This window comes from Mirounga angustirostris, unplaced genomic scaffold (assembly GCF_029215605.1).
Source record: "Mirounga angustirostris isolate CCGP_5_RB_7025 unplaced genomic scaffold, mMirAng1.0.hap1 SCAF_6, whole genome shotgun sequence".
In the NCBI taxonomy this organism is placed as follows: domain Eukaryota; kingdom Metazoa; phylum Chordata; class Mammalia; order Carnivora; family Phocidae; genus Mirounga; species Mirounga angustirostris.
The window spans coordinates 13,559,665-13,580,236 of record NW_026991714.1 but is presented as its reverse complement, the minus strand read 5'-3'; the positions used below and the strand labels follow the sequence as shown (position 1 = coordinate 13,580,236).

At 43.4% G+C, this 20,572-nt stretch overlaps 1 protein-coding gene across 5 annotated transcripts in view; it reads left to right on the top strand.

The window, feature by feature from the left end:
* Positions 1-20,572, top strand: part of TGFB2 (transforming growth factor beta 2) — an 84,144-nt gene that overhangs the window by 48,697 nt on the left and 14,875 nt on the right. For all 5 annotated transcript variants that reach the window (XR_010412191.1, XM_045876881.3, XM_045876879.3 and 2 more), the window contains one exon: positions 2,921-3,084. Coding sequence is in view for 4 of the 5 variants with exons in the window: in XM_045876881.3 (XP_045732837.1) it covers positions 2,921-3,084 (164 nt within the window). In the remaining variant the exon portion in view is untranslated. The remainder of the gene's footprint in view (positions 1-2,920; positions 3,085-20,572) is intronic.

The window sequence follows — 20,572 nt, the reverse complement described above, 5'->3', positions numbered from 1 at the left end:
TGCTGTCACGCTTTCCCCCGCCCCCAAATGCAGAAACATTTGCCAAGTCACTCAAGTTCCTCCGCCAGGCAGGGGGCTGGTGACCCAAAGCAGATAACAGCAGGGGATAGCTGCAACCGGCCCTTGGAAGCAGTCGTCAGCTCTTTTTGGTCAACAGTCTTTATGGAGGGCTCTACTGCAGGAGTGTGGGGGGAGGCTGTAGCTTCCTCCTGGCCGGGTCCCTTCACTCTGGCGATTAGACCAAAGCAGAGTTGCTGGTAGGGGCTGCTCCGTGGGCCTTTCCCCTCGTGCCTGAACTCCTTCTGCTTCTACAGCAAGAAGCCCCCAGACGCGGGTCTGTGTTATCAGGCCCTGAAACGGAGCTCTGGGATGGGTTCTAGGCGCCAGAGGGGAGGAGGGCCGCTTGCCAGTGTATAGGGAGCAGAGCCGACCGGCACTTGAGCGTCAAGCTCCTCCTGTAAATATTTGCAAACGCCCCTTCCAAGCTCAAAAGCCTAGGACAGGATCATTGGACGATTTGCTTAGAAGAAGAGGAAACAAAATTGACCTCATGGTCCGAAGCAGCCATAAAAAGAAAGAGTGAGTTTGGGCAGAAGACCAGAAAAGAGAAAAAAAAAAATCGCTCAAAGCTTCATAAACACGAAAGAGAATAAAAATAAATCTCAAGAGCACTTATTTACAAACTCGATGGAAGGATGAGATTGGGGCGGGTGGGTGTGAAAGATGGGTGTTTGGGGAAGGAGAACCGGCCTGCGGGGGTTCCGCTGAATGAAGAGGGGCAAATGGCTCGCGAGATGTTTACTCGGCCTAATGACAGGAAACGCACTGAATTAGCTTTGCTCTTGCAGGATGCTCTTTCAGAGCATGTCTGAAGATTCTGCAGTCTAATGGGGAAGCCGTGTGAAGATGAATGCAGCCACTAGGCCTTGTGGAAGGTTCTGGCCAAACTCGAGGGTGTAGGAAGCCAGAGAGCCCGGCTCCAGCCTTGCCCCAGCTTCTCTGCCTGGGCATCTGGCCTGTTGGCAGCTGAGCTAGTCAGGCCAGGACCAGCTTGTCCAATCACCTGGGCTGGGCATGTTCCAGAGGAGAGAAAGATCAATTTCTTCCCAGCAGTGATCTTTTTAAATCTCAGTGCTCGGGGGGCTCTGGAAAACCTGGCTGCTTGTAGGCATCTTTGTCTGCCTGAAAACTGTCCGCCGGCTCATTCACAGTCGTAATGCACTGGGCCATCACTGTGTCTGCATGAATACTTTCTTTTCTCTGACACCTGGATGCTTTAGATTTTGGGGGGTTTTTATTTTGTTTGTTTGTTTGTTTCGGAGACGCCTGGCTCACGAGCTACAAAGCTTCCATTCACACAGTCGGTCGGTCGGTCGTTTGCGAGGCAGTCACCCTGGGTGCGGAGCGTGGCTGGGAGAAATTCACCTCTTCCTCAGAAGCAGCCTTCTGAGAGTCACAGGATGAGGGGATGGGGTGGGGGTAAGCCCCCTTGAGGGAAAAGACTGCCAAGCTCTTAAGATCAGCGAATGGCGGTGTGTTCCTAGCATTTTTTTTTTTTTTTTCAGTCTCATCGTCAGGGCACGGGCTTCCCCAGAAATCACGAAAGGTATTTATTTCTATTTTAAGATCGGCAACATGGCTTGTTTATTTAATAAGAAGTTAGTCTTGCCAATAGCCAGATGGCCGAGTCTTTCAAGCCTCGCATTGATGACCAACTATGCAAACAGTGGATCCTTGGTGAATTCCATGTGTGCAGGGCCCTGTCCTAGGGATAGGGGGGCGGGGGCAGGGGGAAAGAAGACCTGACAGATCTGGTCTCTGCCCTCAAGATTCTTAAAATTTCATGGGGGAAAACAAAATAAACAAACATAATGCAGACGTAATAAAAACACTTGTAAAAAGCCATAAACAACTGTGAATGATTATGTTGTAATGAAGCTACATAGTTGAGAAGAGGGTAGAAAGTACTGGAGCTACCCGATTTGGACAGAGCATTCCAGAATAATGAAAGAAGGTTTGCAGAAGATGTGGGAGGAGAATTGTAGAAACATCTGGAACAAGTGGCCTGCCCAGTGTACATGCTCAATAAACGGGTGCTGCGTATGAAGCATGTGGCTGGGATTAGGACCCGCTTTGGTTTTGTTGGTGCTCAGGTGTTTATTCAAAGGCGGTGGCAAATTACTGCAAAATAACAGCAAACCTCTAGCAACCCATGACCTTGAAATTGTTGTCTACTATCTGCCTCTTTGTGTTTTCCGGGGCTTAGAACTGAAGGAGTTGGGGCTGACTCTTTCTCGTCATTAGCCAGGATAACCAGTGTGTGGGTATAGTTTTTATTTATTTATTTTTTTAATTCAGATTTTCTCACCCTAACTTCACAAGAGGGTGTATTTGGTCATATGTGTGTGAAAAACCAAACTATTGAAGCCAAAAAAGATGCAATACATGAACTTGGATAGAGTAGAGTATTCGGATGCCAAAACTTCAAGGAAAAAAAATACATGGGCAAACTGCTTGCCATTAGGAGCTATTTTCTTGGCACGTCTGATTAAAGTGTATGCAAGCCTGACAGCTCTCTCTAGGCATCAACTGTCACGAACTTGTTCCAATTCCTAACCGTCTAGGATTTTCCACTGCTTTGTCGACTTTCAAAGGATAGGGTTAACTGCATACCCTCAAATGGAGTTGGAAGTGGTTTGTTAATCTCTATTAATCTGCGACTCCTGTAACCAAATGCACATGTATATTTATTTTCCCCCCCTCTGGTAAAATTGTTAATGGTATTAAATTGGCCCTTGGAAACGAAATCATTCTGTAGATATTTCCCTTATGTTTTCTTGAGACGATCTCATGCTGCACGGTCTTTTTTGAGAGAACAATGGGTTTTATCATTTTCAATGATTACCCTAACTTTTTACAGACGCCATCCCGCCCACTTTCTACAGACCCTACTTCAGAATTGTCCGATTTGACGTCTCGGCGATGGAGAAGAATGCATCCAATTTGGTGAAAGCAGAGTTCAGAGTCTTTCGTTTGCAGAACCCGAAAGCCAGAGTGCCCGAACAACGAATTGAACTGTATCAGGTAACTTTTGTGTGGTTGTTTTGGTGGACAGTCAGTTTGAAGTCTTAGAGTAAAATACTTTCTGCCGTTACCGATTTTCTGAGCCGACAGAAACCATGCTGTCCGTTCACAATCGTGAGAGGGGCTCTCATTTGTCATTACTCTGCCATCTGTAGCTCATTCCTCAATCAGGAAGGAAGGAAGAAGCTTTAGAAGGAAGTGGTGAAGCTCTGAGCACATTTCTCCGGTGGCGTAAATGGCTGGAGTACCCACCCTTGGGAGGGATGGCGCCCAGAAGTCCTCCCCCGCAATCTGGAAAGTCAGACAATGTGGGCTTTCCTATTGTCCTCTCTCGCCCTGTAGTTTTCACTCCTTTTTCGTCCTCTCTTTGCTATTTCCTGCCTCTTCGCTAACCTCATTCTCTCTCCTTTCCTTTTTCTGGTTCTACCTGCTCTGTCCAGCTTCCCCCATCCCCATTCCCTGTCTGCCCCCGCCCCGCATTATTTCAGGCAGCCCTGACGTCTCTTTCATCTTCCTAAGTACAGTTGCCGGGCAGCTGGGTTAAAAGATGATGATGATGATGATGATGATGATGATGATGAAGTGCCAAGTCACTGACATTTCAGAAAGGTTCTTAAAAGCTTCTCAAGTGGATTACAGGGCAGTAGATCCACATTATCGAGAAGCTGCAAGAGCTGCAGAATCTCAGGCCCCATCCCAGACTCACTGAATCAGAACGCACAAAGTATAGAGCAGAATCTACATTTTTCACAAGACCTTTGGGTGATTTGTACGCAGTTTGAGGCACTGCTCTGAAAGCCCTGAGTCTGAGGAGGGAGGCAGACCTGTGCACGAGTGACTTATGTGTGTCATAATGTCATAGGAACGGTGTGTGTAGAGAGCAGAGTTGAAGAGATTGCACCAGGGAGTTGACATCTGAGCAGGGCCTTAAGAAGCATCTGTTAAGACAGGATGAGGGATGATCATTCTTGACAGACGACCAACCCTTGCAAAAACAGCCTTGGGGCACCCGGGTGGCTCAGTCCGTTAAGCGTCTGCCTTCGGCTCAGGTCATGATCCCAGAGTCCTGGGATCAAATCCCACATCAGACTCCCTGCAAGGCAGGGAGTCTGCTTCTTCCTCTGCCCCTCTCCCTGGCTCATGCTCTCTCTCTCTTTCTCTCTCTCTCTCTCACAAAAATAAATAAATAAAATCTTAAAAACAAAAAAAAACAGAACCTTGAAGGGGCCTGTTGAGGGCACCACGTAGATGGTGCTCAGGAGACACTGGAGGTGAGGGGAGACTGGGAGAAGCTTGCCCTCCAGGGAGAGTGTATGGAGGGAAACTAAAAAGGGTCAAGAAAGCACCAAGAGAACCACGATGCTAAGGAGGAGGCATGGGCGACTATATGACTAAAAAGGGGGCTTACTTGAGGAAAAGAAAGGAATTGACATCTGTTTGAAGAAACTTCTGGTTGTTGTGGATTCTAAACATTTGGAAACGTTGACAATTTGGATGAGATTTTCTTTGTATTTATTATGAGAATGGGGAATTACCATACTCATAAATGTTGTGTATGAGATTACAGAGAATAAGTTTTAAAAGTTATAAAAAGAGTCTTCAAGTTTACTTGTGTGTTCATGAAAAATAATTCTTACTTATTAAAATGAATCCCCAAGGACCTCTTCTTGGAGAACTTCAGATCTCAATGCATGTTCTGAGAGCATCGTGAGGGCGGCCGTTGCTTCCGGTCACCTAGGATAGCTCCAGTGTCAGCTTCCTGGGTACCAGAGACTTTGTTAGACATGTTATAAGTATTTTCTCCATTAATACTCACAACTATCCTGTGAAGCTGGCATGATGAGGTATTCTTTTCTTTTCCAGAAATGACTGAAATATAATTGCAATATAACATGATATTAGTTTAAGGTGTACAACATAGTGATTTGAGGTATGTAGATATTGCAAAATGTTTACCAGGGTAAGTTCAGTTAACATCCATCACTTCACATAGTTAAGCATTTCTCCCCCCTCCGCCGCCGGGGTGAGAACTTTTAAGATATACTCTCTGAGCAACTTTCAAATATACGCTACAGCATTGTTAGCTACAGTCCCCATGCTGTGCATTACACCCCCAGGACTTACCTGTCTTATTACTGGAAGTTTGTACCTTTTTGACCACATTCACCCATTGAAGGTATTCTTTCTACTACTGTGTTCTTCCTCCTTTTCACAGAGCAAGACGCTGAGTCAAAGAGAAAGTAAGTCACTGGGCCAGGATCACACAGCTAGGAAGAGGCAGGGTGGTCATACCAATCCAGCTGTGACTCCCAGGTGCTCGCTCCTCACCACATCCTGTGCTTTGCCTTCCTCTTTGCCTCAGTATCAGCCAGAATGGAAGAAAAATAAGAGAAACTAGGCCAGCCAGAGGGTGGGTTGATATCTGGAGGGAAAGCAAAGACTGGGTTCTCTGAAAAAGAAGCTAGATCAAAGGTAGCCAGATATATAATTCAAGGTAATTAAAAAAAAGAATAAAAACAAAAACATGATTCCATGTTCTCTCTTTGCTTCTTTTTCAATTAAATTGCTTTTATATATCCCTGTGTATGGACGATAGCAGCATCGTGGATTGTTCTACCTGGCTCCTTTTCAACTGCCTGACTTCAGCATATTGAAGACAAGATCTCTTACGTCTTGTTGCCTCTAAGATAAGCTGCCAAGTCACTGTTATTCTTAGGCCTCTGACCCTGTACTCCAAGGGGTGGCCTCTGATGATAGCAGAACACTTGCCTTACTCTCGGAAACCCTCTCATCGCCCGGAAGGGATGTGTCCCTTGCGGCTGGTAATTTAGAGGACCTTTTAGTGACTTCTTCCTTACTGACTTCTTAGTGGCCATGTACCTTCTCGGAGGTTATTGCCGCACCGGCTCTCCCATCGATGGGGCAGCAAGATCCTCACAGATTGGAGTCCCCAGTTGGAAAAGGTTCAGCCTACGATGGAAGCATATTGTATGAGGAGGGTGAGCGTGGGCTGATTCACTGTCACTGAACACAGGAACCTGGAGGAAGATACTGTTAGAGGGAAAGTAAGGAAGGCAACAACTCCTTATCTATCTGGAGCTCAATGAGGCAATAGTCTCACCTCCTGAAACACGACTAGGAAAGAAGTCAGAGACCCCTGATCACCCTCACAGAAGACACAAAGCGCACACACAGCTGAGTTAGCGGAAAGGCAGCCTTTGGCCCTTTATTCACTTGTGACCAGGTTGGTCATCTCTAGGACCACGAGAAATTAGAAGCGCTGAATTGGAAGGGGAGGGCTGGAGGTAGACGCTTTGACAGAAGCAGATGATGAGTTAGACTCGAGATTTTTGCCCGCGCGCCTCAGTGATGCTAGCCCCGAAAATCAGGTCACAGAATGAACGCAATCCTTGTTGCAGACGCTTTTTCAAATCTTACCCTGTTTATAGCTAACTCTGCCCTGATAGCAATGGCATCCCACCTGGCTCCTGACGTCTGCCATGGTGTCTTTATTTGGAGTCCCATTTTTGGCTTGTTCTCTGACTTTCCACTTGCCTTCAGGAGCCATTTGGTGGTCTTTGCAGCCTTCCTTCAGGAATCAACTCCCTCTTCTAGCCCCAGTACGAAAATTGGTGCTTATGATAAGAGCCTTGAATTATGAAGGTGAGGTTAAATTATATTCAGGAAACTGAATATATGCAATAAAATTTCAGAGAGTTTCATGTTCAAAATTGCTGAAGTCTTATTTTTTGGGGGAAAAAAAGGCTTGGTGCTTCAGTGGGGAGATCTTTAGCTATTTGGAGAGCTCCACTATTCAGGAGAACAAAGCCTCCGAAGTTTCTAGATACTTTTGATTACTGTATTACTTGACACGCCATTGACATTCTACTCCCTAGAAGAAGAAGGGTAGGATGACTATGAATAGGTTCTCAGGCTGTTAGATGGTTGAATGGATAATTTATTAGAATTCCTCAGGGCATTGGTTTTAAGCAGGGGGAGAATGTGTGTGTATATGTGAGTGCACATGCAAGTTCATATGCGGGTACCAGTGCTCCCCCAAGTATGAAAGCCCTGTGGGAACTTTTATAAGGACCGCCCACAGTACCTATCTCTAGATTCCAATTCTCCCTAGAGAAAAAAAGAACTGCTTCTGGACAGGTGTAGTTTGCAAAGGCTCTCAGATCTTTGGATATGATCATTCTTCATTCTCCATTGGGAATCACAGATTTCAGGCAGGGTTTGGGGGTCATTCTGTCCCATAGGATGTATACAGGTACTCTTTCTTGAGTCAGAATACCAGGCTATAAGGGCCTAAGATAGCTTTTCTGTGAGTGAGTTTGGAGTTTATCTTGTCCAGGGCTGTGCATCTGTTGATTCTCCCTGCCTGGGAGCGTTAGGATGCCCAGGCTTCCGTGGAAGTCACATTTAGCTTGGCAAGGGAACTCGGAGTTCTCACTGTTCTCCTCTTTCTACAGAATAGTCTGTCAGAACTTTGATGAATGGCGGTAAAATAAAGCCTTACTGTCCTTTTGTGATGTTGACAGACTCTAAATAGCATATACTGATGTGATCATGGAATGACTTCAAATATACACCAATATTGGAGAGAATATGAGAGGGATAAAGCCCTTTGATATATGAGGGAAAAGAAGAGGAAAAAAAAAAAGGATAAAAACTGACCTTTTTCCAAATGGGAATGACCCTTACCATGTTTTTAAAGCCTTATGCCAAAGGCAGCCTATTTTGGAATATGATCAGATAAAGCTCCAGTGCTCTGGGAATGCCTTCGAACTTACAATATTTAGAATAGCTCCCAGCTCATTTGGAAATTTGAACACATCTTTCTTTGATTAACTTGCTCCTATATTTATGATTAAAATCATGCCCAGAGTTATGAGAGAGAGAGAACAGGGAAGAGAAATATTCTTCAAAATGAATATCACCAACATGAGCAAAGGCACCTCCATCTTGGGCTGGGGTAAGTTCCCAATTTTACAAGAGAAGAAATGAAGCCCCAAGAAATTAATAACGTATTTAGGGGCAGTCATGACTTCATGGCCCCATGAGACCACCAACCCATACTTACATTAGCTATCCTGACTTCAGAGGACTTTGGAGCTTTCAGATATTTCTAGCTTCCTCTCGCTAACTCACACCCTTTTCACACTAACTGCTCATTTCAAACTTTACCACCTCTAGGATAATAAGACTTGTACCTTTGTGACTGTTTTGACAACCTATTCACTGAATAACAAGCTACCCCAAAATTTCGTGGCCTCAAATAACAATCCGTTATTTGACACTATGTCTCAAAAGTAGTCTTTCCACTAATAGACATATACCCAAAGTACTCTTTTTTTTTAAAAAAAAAGATTTTATTTATTTATTTGACACAGAGAGAGAGAGACAGCGAGAGAGGGAACACAAGCAGGGGGAGTGGGAGAGGGAGAAGCAGGCTCCCCGCAGAGCAGGGAGCCCGATGCAGGACTCGATCCCAGGACCCTGGGATCATGACCTGAGCCGAAGGCAGATGCTTAACGACTGAGCCACCCAGGCGCCCCCCAAAGTACTCTTAAAGCAAAAGTTGGAGGATCCAGAGATATGTCTCAGAATTCATTTCTTCCAGAAGGGGAGCTGTGAGAATTTAGGGGCACGGGGAAGCCTGCCATCTTGGTTGGACTCCTTGGGTAGAGCCATCTGTCGGACTCAAGAGATTCCCTTGAGCCCAACAATATTTACAGCAGGGATATCTGAATAAATCGGATTGAGATCGGAGCAGGTTTGGTTAATTAATATGCACAGCCTTTTATTTAATCATGTTGGAACTATTTTTATTGTGTTTCGATGTGTGAACGAACATCCTGGGATTTGATGACTCCATCTGTGCTCTCTGTTCACCCTTTATGAGGCAACATGGTGGAGGGTTCAAGGGCATGAGCATCATGACCCGAGTTTCCTTAATAATTCCTGATTAGCTTGATGTTTACCGTAAGGGCAAAATGAAACAATGTCTCTAACTGCCAGATGGAGAGTGGGCACTCAACATACCCTAGTTCACTTCCTTCCATGTCATCTCGTAGATTTTGGCTTCGAAGGCTTTGATTCCTCGAAGAGGAAGAGCCCTCGACAGAATTACCTGCCAGTCAGTTGCCAGATTATTTTTAAGATCAATTTGTTAGCTTCAGACCACTAATAAAATCATGCAAGATAACTCCTTGGGAGACAATGTGATGTCATGGGTTCATACATCATAAAACATCAGAGGAAAAATGTCATCTTCTTGCACAGCCCTGGTAGGAGGTCATTAGCATTGTGCCCGACAGCTTGGTAGAATAGTTAATCTGCCGATGGGCCCGTTGGTCAGTAGAAGATAAATGCGCTAAAATGAAATAAGCTCAGGTGGATTTCAGAGGAATTCTGAACCCTATATATAGAATAGATAGATAGATAGATAGATATCACACATATATGTTATAATCTCTGTAAAAGCTTTTAAACTATGCACACCCCTGAGGCTTTAGAGTGAAAATTCAAGGTTGATGGCCTAGGCCTGCTTTTGAAGGGACTCTAATGCTGTAACATGAAGGGTGAGGTTCCTGTCACTGCAGGGAGCATGGCACTAACAGGGTTAATAAAAATTGCCCCCCTTTCTGAACCCCAAACACGCACACGTGCATATGTGCATATGCACACACATACACACACACACAGGGTTCAGTTTTCTTTTCTCATATTGCCCAAGGGTGTGTAAAAGAAAAAGAGGTCAGCCAAAAAAACTGTCTGTTAAATTAGACTTGCAAAAAGTGCTACTGAAAAAAGAAAAAGTTATCCTGTGCTCTTGTTGTGCAGAATTTTACAGCATACGATCCCCTTAATGCTGATCCTCACTCCAGTGCCGCACTGGCGACGCCCAGTAGAGGAACTCACTTAAAAAAAAAAAAAAAAAAAGCCATGAGGTATATGTAATAAACACTTTGTTTGCACAAGGCTACTAATATCTCAGGTTTTTTCAAAATGATCGAATGACAGGCTTGCCTCATAAGGAAATTGGATCGTTATCATTTGTGTTAAGTCGTGACGTTACTAAGTGTCGGTTAACCCTGTGAGCAGACAGGACCCCAAAAGTCGTGCGAACAGTAGTCCTTCCCCACTGTATTCGAAGAAATGTTGATAGTCATACAATAGTAACTAGTAATTTTGTGTGATATGATTGTGTAACAATATTGATAATTATCACTAACACACAGTGCACCATGTATCCTAGGCACTGTTTTAAGTGTTTTATATAGATTGATTCATTCAATCCTTATAATAACCATCTGAGGTGGGTTCTTATCTTCATTTTACAAAGGAGGAAACTGAGGCATAGAGCAGTTAAGTAACTCGCCCAGGCCCATGCAAAGGCAGAATTTGAACCCGGGCAGTCTGGCCCCAGGGACCATGCTCTGGATCCCCTTGCCCACACTAGCAGGAAGAACGCAGGCTCTGGAGTGGGGCCAGTGGGAGTTCAAGGTGTGGTTTTGCCCCTCTGGAGAGTCTGAGGAAGTCACGTCACCGAGCCAATTTCCACATCAGTAAAATGTGGGTAAGAACACCTACTTGGCCCAGACTTTGTAAAGCAAGGAGAGAATGCATGGAAACTCCTAGCACAATGTACTTCTACTCAGTGGTTACTGATTATTTTTACCATAGTTGCCAAAGCATTGAGTCTGAACTTTTGTAAGAAACACTCTTCAATTTATGATCTGCTCACAGTCTCTTAAAAATGAGAACTCACCCCATCTCCATTGCTGTGGGGCCAGGCTCTCGGTGGCCCCAGGAGGTCGCTTCAGAGCCTCCTGAAATGCTATTTTCAACTCAGTTCTGCTCTTGGCCGTCTCACTCAGTTGCTGATGAGCAGCTCCAGGCAGGAAAGAAGAAAATCTTTGCAGGGGTGGGGAGGGGTGTTGTTTGGGTTCATCTTCCACCTCTTCTTATTTATAAGCGTTTTGGTCTTACAAATCACTCATGTCTCTGAGCCTCAGGTTTTCATCATAAAATGCAGGTAATGGTTCTTGTCTAATGAGTCACGGGGAGGAGAATGCATGTGAAGGGTCTGGCGCATTGGATGCATAAGGAGTGCATTATTATCGGGGTTTTGCTCATCATCCAGAACATGGTATATATTTCCCCTAGATATGGCTTGTGATTATTAAAACCACTCTGATTTTTTCAGTCATCTCTGGTCAGACGAGGACTCATCGGGCCGATTTCCTGGTACCAGTGGGGCAGAGCGGGGTTGTGGGGAGCAGCCGTGGTTTTGGCACTCTGTGTATTTGCTTTATCAAAACTCTCAGGGCACCAGGGGTGGGCTGGAGGCCATGATGTGTCTTGCTTTTCTTCTCAAATGATTATAGAGTGACTGACCCTAGTGGGGTGTCTTTTTCCCTCATCCCCGGCCCCTGTGACTACCTCTCCCTGTGACTACCATCATACGAATAGGCGTGATATATATGCTTCCTGGATTGATTTTCATAAGGCTCCATTTAAAAAAATACCATTGGGGCGCCTGGGTGGCTTAGTCGTTAAGCGTCTGCCTTTGGCTCAGGTCACGATCCCAAGGTCCTGGGATGGAGTCCCACATCGGGCTCCCTACTCAGCAGGAAGCCTGCTTCTCCCTCTCCCACTCCCCCTGCTTGTGTTCCCTCTCTCTCTGTCCCTCTCTCTCTCTCTCTGTCAAATAAATAAATAAAAATCTTAAAAAAAATAAAAAATAAAAAATGCTATTAACGTCTGCCAACTCTTCAACAACCTCCACCAGGGCAAAAAATGGTTTTGAGGGAGGATCTATGTTTATTTCTTGATATCAACAGTGCTCAGATTTTTTTTTTTTTTTGGAACTTCTCTTCTAGAACTGTGTTCAGAGCCTACAAATACATAATTGCGAATTCCTTCAAAGGAAACAAATCCAAACTTCTGAAAGGCGGTGTTAATTTTCTAAAACTGCCAAAGTTCTGGTGAAGAGGAAATTGAAAAGTAATTAATTTTCCTACGTGATAGCTGTTGTTAAAAGATAGATCTGAAATCCAGCCGCTTCTCATCTCTGCTGCTACCACCTTTGTCCAAGGGGTTTTTGCCTCTCGCTTTTGCAGTGGCATCCTGGCTGGTCCGGCTGTTGCACCCACCGCCCTCCGGCCCCCTTAGAGAGTGTGTGTAGTTAAGCGTGATTCCCGCTAAGAGATATTGATCAGATCTAAATCCCCTGTTCAAAGCCCTGTGATGGCTTCTCACCTCACTTCGCCAAGGAGCCAAAGTCCTTACTGTGCCTGGACCTGTTTCTCACTAGCCCTCCAGCACCCCAGCCCCCAGCCTGACTGCCCTCACTCAGGCACCTCCCCTGCACTGGCCTCCTGGCTACACCTCAAACACCTGCTCACTCCCTCCTAAACTGAGGCCCCTGTGCCCTCCTCCCACATTGTCCTTCCAGCTCTCTTCATTCCCTCAGGCACTTCCTCGGATGTCAGCCGCTTAGAGAGGCCTTCGTGGTCACCCTAACATCTCAGGGCCCCTCTTCCCAACATTTCCTACCCCCACTCTCCACTGCACGCTTCCCCTCCACACCCCTCATCATTCTGCTGTACTTGCTCTCCTGCCCCATCTCTATCTGGTTTATAGTCTCACCTCCACCCCTAGGGACAGATTCCCCGAACAGTGCGTGGTGCATAGTGGGCATTCAACAAATGTTTTCCAGGGAATTGAAGAAACATTTCAAAATGAGATTCAAGTACAAGGAACTGTTGTGAAATAAGTGTGCAATATCACGAGGGGACTCTTGAGAAATATTTTTCCTTTATTAGGATTTGGAAATTCTGCTACATTTGTTTCAAAGGTATCTAACTGTTGAGAAAGTAAGAAACATATATCTACCCATTTTTTGTTTTTTATTCAGAGCTAGCCCTGGTTAAGTGGATAATAATGATGTAGGTAAAAAAAAAAAAATTACATAAGAGATTCGTGAAACTGATATTCTTAGGTAATCCATAAACTCTCTCTGCAGAAAAATCAGGCTCATTACTTTATTTTTTGACTCATTGCTTTATAATCTCACCCCCTAAATTAAAGTTCTCAGCTGAATATAAGAAGGGCCTTAAACTGTAATGTCGGCCATACGTGTTATTGGTAGTCAGGAAGCAGGAAAGGGTGTTGGAAGTGTGGTTTTCCAGTATGTGTGTGTTGGTGTCAAGTCAGAGTGAAATCGGAAAGGGAGATCAAGGAAGAAAATCAGAAGAAAATCAGAATCAGGCCCCAGAGAGCTTGCAGCCGTCTTGGTGGGGAGACTCCTTCGTCCCATAGCAGGAAACAACTAGAGTTATCAAAATCCATAGGACTAGGTTGTGCGGTCCAGCCTCAAGGACTGACGTGACTTGAGGTCTTGACTTAGTTTCCCTTCAGATGCTGTCACTGAAGGCTGTATTGCACAAATCTCTTTCTTGCCTGTACTCATGTGACTTTTGCCCAGTTGAATCGTTCTCTCTGCTGTGTGATTCATAGATGATGGTCTTCTGACTGCTCTTAAGCTGTGACATCTGAGAGACTTTCTCTCCACACAAAGGACTCCTTCATCCCTCAGACCTGTGGAAATGAATTTACTTATTTATGCATACATGCAGTCAACACAAAGGCCCATCTGTAAAGAATGAAAAAAAAGTTGAAGGGAACAATAGAGAATTATAAGGTGTTTTCATCACCGAGGAAAGGCTTTCCTGTGTGTGTGTGTGTGTGTGTGTTTGTAGCTTGAAGACATATCTGGTGACATTTCCATAAAGGTCATTAAAGATCTATATATGCCATTCTTTATCCTAATTGCACACAGATACGTATAATACAGGAACTCTGTACCATAAAGAGAAAGACTTAATATAATAACATAATAATGTAGATCTCTGAGCTCCAGAGAGACTGTATTTTTATGTGTGTCTTTCTTTTGAAGCTGATCCGTACTCCCTGGGAGTTTACTCTGCAGGCTCTCTCGAAGCTCTCGTGAGGGATACGTTACTACAGCCTCTTAGAGGGATGCAATTTCAAAGGAGCCAGGGCAATTACAACACAGGCCAATGGGAGAAGCAAGATAAGTATTGGGTCTGTTAAGTCTCTTCTGAAGGACAATCAGGCAGTGTGTCGGTGTGTTAAGCACCCCCAGAGTGACCCAGCATTGTTCGAGGAGGCTGCAGTTGAGCAGGAACCGAGAGTTACATTTATGCCTCAGGGGAAGAAAAGCCATTTCTCCTACTTCTGATTCTCCGTAAAGCCCTGCTTTCTGTTCCTTGAAAATTCCCCTTCTTGCTTTTTCTCCCTTATTTTCATTCCACAGTGAAATATATTAAATAGAAAGGGTAAAATACAGTATAACGTTGCTTACACTGATAATTCTTTCTGTCCTCCTTGTCATATACATATCTATGATATATATATACACACACATATATGTACAACACACACACATGCATAATCTCTGTGATATGTGTGCATAAAATACCAAATTAATAGTATAAAAGATGGATTGTTTAAGGGCTTATTTGTCACTTTATTGTGTGTGTCTTTCTAATGAAGTCTGTTAGTCAACAAGCATTTACCAAGAACGGACTGTGCAAAGACTTTGTGGAAGAATCAGAAAGAGCCAGAACATCCTTTGTTTTGAAGGACTTCATGGTCAGAGCATTTAGAACATACCCAACCCAGTGTAACCTACAAACACCTATTGTGATAGTATGAACTGTGTTCCCTCAAAAAAAGATATGTTGAAATCCTCATCCCCAGGACCTCAGAATGTGACCTTTCTTGGAAATAGAGTCATTGTAGATACAATCTGTTAAGTCAAAATGAGGTCCTACTGCAGTAGGGGGTAGACCCTTCATTCTATATGATTAGTGTCCTTATAGGAAGATGACCATGTAAAGACAGAGACACACAGGGAGAATGCCATGTGAAGACACAGGCAGAGATCGAAGTTAGGTAGCTTCCAGCCAACGAATGCCAAATATTACCAGCAAAACACCAGGTGCTGGGAGAGGTAAGGAAGGATCCCCCTTGGGAGGCTTCCCAGGAACATGGCCCAGCCAACACCTTGATTTCTGACTTCTTGCCCCCAGAACCACGTACCCCAGAGAGTACATTCTGCTCTTTTAAGCCACCCAGTTTGTGGTGCTCTGTTCAGTCAGCCCCTGGGAGTCTAACACACTTACCGGAGCAAACTCTCCCTAAGTTCAAGCTTCTGGTGCTTAGGACGGATGGAGGAGCCCTGCAGAGAAAGGAAGATTCCATTTATTTGTTCTCTTTTGTAATGACCCAGTACATCTCTGTGATCTGGACTGTGTTCTCACAGTGCCCAGTATTCTTGCCAACCTTTCAGATGTTAGTAGTTACCTTTTTACTTTGTTGATAGTTATCTCCTTGCTCCCAGTCATGCCCTGCATCAGTGACCTCATTGTGGCCTGTGAATGCATGGCTTTCAATTGTTGGGAGACCTCGTTCCCTTCCTAGAGTGTGTGCTCTTTTAAGAACAGGGACCATCTTACTGTCCTGGACAAAAGGGCAAAGCCTTGCTCACAGCAGGTGCTTAATAGCTGTTGAACTAAACTGGAGGAAGTGAGCTATAAAGTAAATTGGAACAGCTGAATAAATGAGGACTCGGGCATGTATAAGATGCCCAGCAATTATTCAACAAATGAATGAATAACCAAACCAATGAACTGATCATATAAAATATTTCAGAACTTATACATTGGTTTTGCAAGTGATATTTTGGAGAATCACCTGTTGCTCCTGCAGAGAAGCCAAGAAACACCTTCAGGAGTGTGCTCTGTTTGTTTGTGTGAGAGGAAATGTTGATAGTAGCAAGATTTCAACCCAGAGAGTCAAATCTCTAAAATTAAATCAATGAAGCCTCCAGTGTCTGCAAACTAGAGTACAGGGATTATGGAGATGTAAGTAAGTACATGTTTCCCTCTCTCTTTTAGGAGCTGGCTATTCCCTTGGAAGAAATGGACATTTATGCACAGGCAGGATGACCTGTGAGGCCACTGTGTTCAAGGGGCTGAATGCTTGGCACACACAGTAATTGCTGGGGGACTGGGACAAGAAAAGGGATTTCAGAGTGAAAGTAACCATTTCATTGAAAAGCGGGGCTGAAGAATAGAAAGGTTTTTGCTATTGTTAAGTTTGTTTTTGTTTTTAAGTAAAAACTGGGAGAGTGGGGAAGACATTCTGATAGGGATACTAGTCTAAACACAGAGTTGGGACACAGAATATGTTTTAGGGATAGTGTTTAGATCAGTTTTCTAGGGATGAGAGGCGAGTCTAAGATGATAGATTGGTGGCAAGTTGTGTCTTAAATACTAAACTATGGGATCTGGAGTTTATTCACTAGACAGTAGAAGCTGACTAGTGAATCTGGAAGATTTTGACTAGATAAGGAACATAATTATAATAATAATTCACATCTATTGAATACCAGCAATGTGATAGATGCTTTCCCTACTCGTGTGTTATTTAATTCTCTTAACAACCATGGAAGGTGGGTTTTATTAACCCATTTCATAAATAAGAAAATCACAGATCCAGTAAGTGCTAGTTTTTGTTGTTTGCCTGACTTCAAAGCCTATGAGAATTTTTACTACATTAACGATTTCCAAAGGCACTTGGCAAGCCCTATGGGGTTCTTCAAAGAAACCTAAGGGACCACAGGATTGGATTGTCAGTTGATGAAAATGGGCAAGACTCCTGGACTAAACTGGGCCTCACACCTCACACTAGTGAAGTTCTATATTTTTTCTGCTGTATATAACATAACCGTGGAGTGTTGATTAAAGAAACAGGGCCAACCAGGAAAGAAGGACCCAAGGATCCAGCTAGAGGTTATGGTTTTGGCCCTAGGTGATTTAACGTTGTTACTGTCACCCTGACGAAGCACACGGTTGCTGGTTCTATGTGGCTAAGAAGAATAGAATATGTGTTAAGTAGCAAACAGGATTCAGAGGGCTCCCAAAAGGCTAAAAACCAAGGTCAGGGCCAAATAAGAAGTTCAAAATTAACAAAGATCATGCGTAATTTGCATTTAGGTTCAAGAATGAATTACATAAATATAGACTAGAGGGGTGGTTCTCAGAGTCGACCGGCAGTTTGTGCATCACCTAGGAATATGTCAGAAGTGCAAATTCTTGGGCCCCAGTCTCATCCCTATTAGATCAGAAAGTCTGGGGGTTTAGGGCTCAGCAATCTGTGTTTTATTTAATAAGCCCTCCAGATGTTTCTAATGCAGGCTGAAGTTAGAGAACCACGCAGCTAGATAAACCACCTTCCCTTCCCTTTTTGCCTCCCTTCATTTCTTTCTCTTTATTCCATGTCATTCCAGAAAGGATTTGGGATGGAAAATCTGACTTAACAGTTTGTGTCAGGACAAAGGTTTTATTTTATAAAAAGTTTACTATGACTCAATGGTGTGATGTGGTTACTGCCAAAAGTAGTTTGCATTAAAAATAGTGACCAGAACAAGGGAAGCAATAGCCCCTCTTTTCCACATGTGGCACATTCTGTAATATTCTCCACATCCTGCTAGACTGCATCTGAGTGTGTTGAGGAAGTAATTACAAGAGGAGTATTGAAGGGGGGCTTGACAAGGATGGTGAAGCTCCTCAAACCTTGTTCTGAAGGAAGCAGTTGAGGGAAGGCGCCTCCTATGATTGGGGCCTGACATAGAAAAGAAAGAGAATTTTATATCTTGTTCCAGAGAACAAAACACAATATGAGGAAGCCCTGTCCTCTGGAATGAAGAGGGCAGGATGTTAGTCCAGACTTTTCCTACAGGGCTGTGGTCACGCAGGTAAGTATTTCAGGCTTCTTTCCCTTTGGCTTCAGACTGTAGATGATAAGGGCCATGATGTCCACCCCACAGGGTTTTTGTGAAGACCAAAAAAAACATGAACATGTGCAAATATTTGAAAAACTGGAAATGATAGTACGGATATGAAGCAATGATATTATTATTAAGTAGGACTAGTTGATGGAGATTTTATATCCAAGAGAAGGAAGGATTACAACATACAAATTATTCAGAAGTGAGAGGGCCTTTCTCAAGCAGTCCTGAGTCCGCTGTCATGAGAAGTCTTCAGACAGAGATGGAGATGTCAATGAATGAATTGTAGGGGTTGAAGCTGATGGCCTTCTGGTCCCTTTCTGACACTGATATTTCATGATAGGGAAGTTAAAGCACATCTGAGACAAAGTGCTCAGGGCCCCGCAGAGTAGGTGCTTAATTCAGCATTTGCTAATCACTCTGTGCCAGTAACCACAAACATTTAAATGCATTTAAATGTTAAGTACATTAAAAACATTAAATGCATTTAAAAACAACAACAACAACTAGTTAACCCGGTGTTGGGTTTTTACCTTCAGCCCTATTGTTAGATTTACCTTCGCATTAGAAGTCTGGGTTGAACTGACCCCCTGGTGCTCCTTTAGGTCCATCGATGTCTGAATATGCAAAGTAAAATGGAATTCTTAATGCTTTCTTATACCTCTTTGCAGTATCTCATGGGAGAGGAGTACGTATCACCCTTGGGGTCTAAGCCAAACCTGAGTTGATTTACAACGTTATTCCTCTAAGACTAAGATTTCCTCTGGCTGTAATTTTGCATCTAGTCTATTTCTTTCTTTCTTTCTTTTTCTTTCTTTCTTTCTTTCTTTCTTTCTTTCTTTCTTTCTGTCTTTCTTTCTTTCTTTCTTTCTTTCTTTCTTTCTTTCTTTTCTTTTCTTTTCTTCCTTTCTTTCTTTCTTCTTTTTTTTGCCCTGAACTATTGGGTAACATCAATGACTTTTGCCTCAATCCACTGCTGATTGGCTGCTTTCCAGTGGCAGAGACTTGAATGGATCCTTCTGTGTAGAGAGTTTTGTAATTCAGTGAAGAGTTTAGAGCCTTGCCAAAGGTGTTATGTGGGTATTTTGCACATATTATAGATAATGTGTGTATATCAATAATGTAATGAAGGTAACATTCATACCACTGTGGGTGGTAGCTAAGTGAGGGGCAGCTAAATTTCATTTCACAAAAGAAGCTCTCCTTTCTAATTCAATCAGAAACAGTTGTTCATCTGTTAAAGAAAAAAGTCAAAGCAGGGGATTATAGAAACAGGAGAGAGTGAGTGAGAGAGGGAAATAAGTATTTTAACTTAAAACATATATATGTATATGCGTATGCAGATGCAAAGACACACACACACACACACACACACAAACACTTTACATGCTGAGTGTTTTATAAAAGGCCAAGGACTTTTCTATGGCTCTGACTACTGCCAATCCATGTCGTATTTTTTGCATGAACCACATCCATTATGCATCATCTACAATTTCTAGTTTTTCATTTCTTTGAAGAAGAAAGACATTTCAGGACAATTGTTGAGCAACCCGAGTGGAGGATCCTTCTAGGGCTGTTTGTTTGTTTTTTAATTAATTAATTAATTAATTATTTAATTAATTTAGAGAGTGAGCAGGGGGAGGAGCAGAGGGAGAGGGAGAGAGAGAACCCCAAGCAGACTCCACGCTGGGCGTGGAACATGATGTGGAGCTCGATCTCATGACCCTGAGATCACGACCTGAGCCAAAATCAAGAGTTGCACACTTAAACCAACTGAGCCACCGAGGCACCCCGGGATCCTTCTAGGTTTTTTTGTTTTTTTTTTTTAAGATTTTATTTATTTGACAGAGACACAGTGAGAGAGGGAATACAAGCAGGGGGAGTGGGAGAGGGAGAAACAGGCTTCTCACTGAGCAGGGAGCCTGATGCAGGGCTCGATTCCAGGACCCTGGGATCATGACCTGAGCAGAAGGCAGACGCTTAATGACCGAGCCACCCAGGTGCCCCTCCTTCTAGGTTTTTATCATATTATTCCTTTTGTTATTTCTTCTATAGCTGTCTCTCTGACATCTGAAATTAGAAAAAGAGTTTGTTGTGGTAAAATATACATAAATTTAACCTTTTAACAACTTTTTAAGTATATAATTCAGTGGCATTAAGTACATTTACAATGTCATACAACCACTACCACTCACTATTTCCAGAAATTTCCCATCATCCCAAACAGAAACTCTGCACCCATTAAATAGTAACTCCCCATTTTCCTTACCCACCACCCCTAGTGACTTCTATTCTGCTTTCTATCTCTATGAATTTGCCTATTCTAGGTGCCTCATGGAAGTGAAATCATATATTATTTGTCCTTTGGTGTCTGGCTTAGTTCACTTAGCATGATGTTTTCAAAATTCATCCATATTGTAATGTGTCAGAATTTCGTTCATTTTTATGGCTAAATAGTAATCTGTTATGTGTATACAGTACATTTTATTTATATTGTTTGTATATCTATTGATGAACACTTGGGTTGTTTTCACTTTTCAGCTATTGTGAGTAATGTTGCTATGAACATTGGGGTGCAAGTATCTGTTTGAGTCTCTG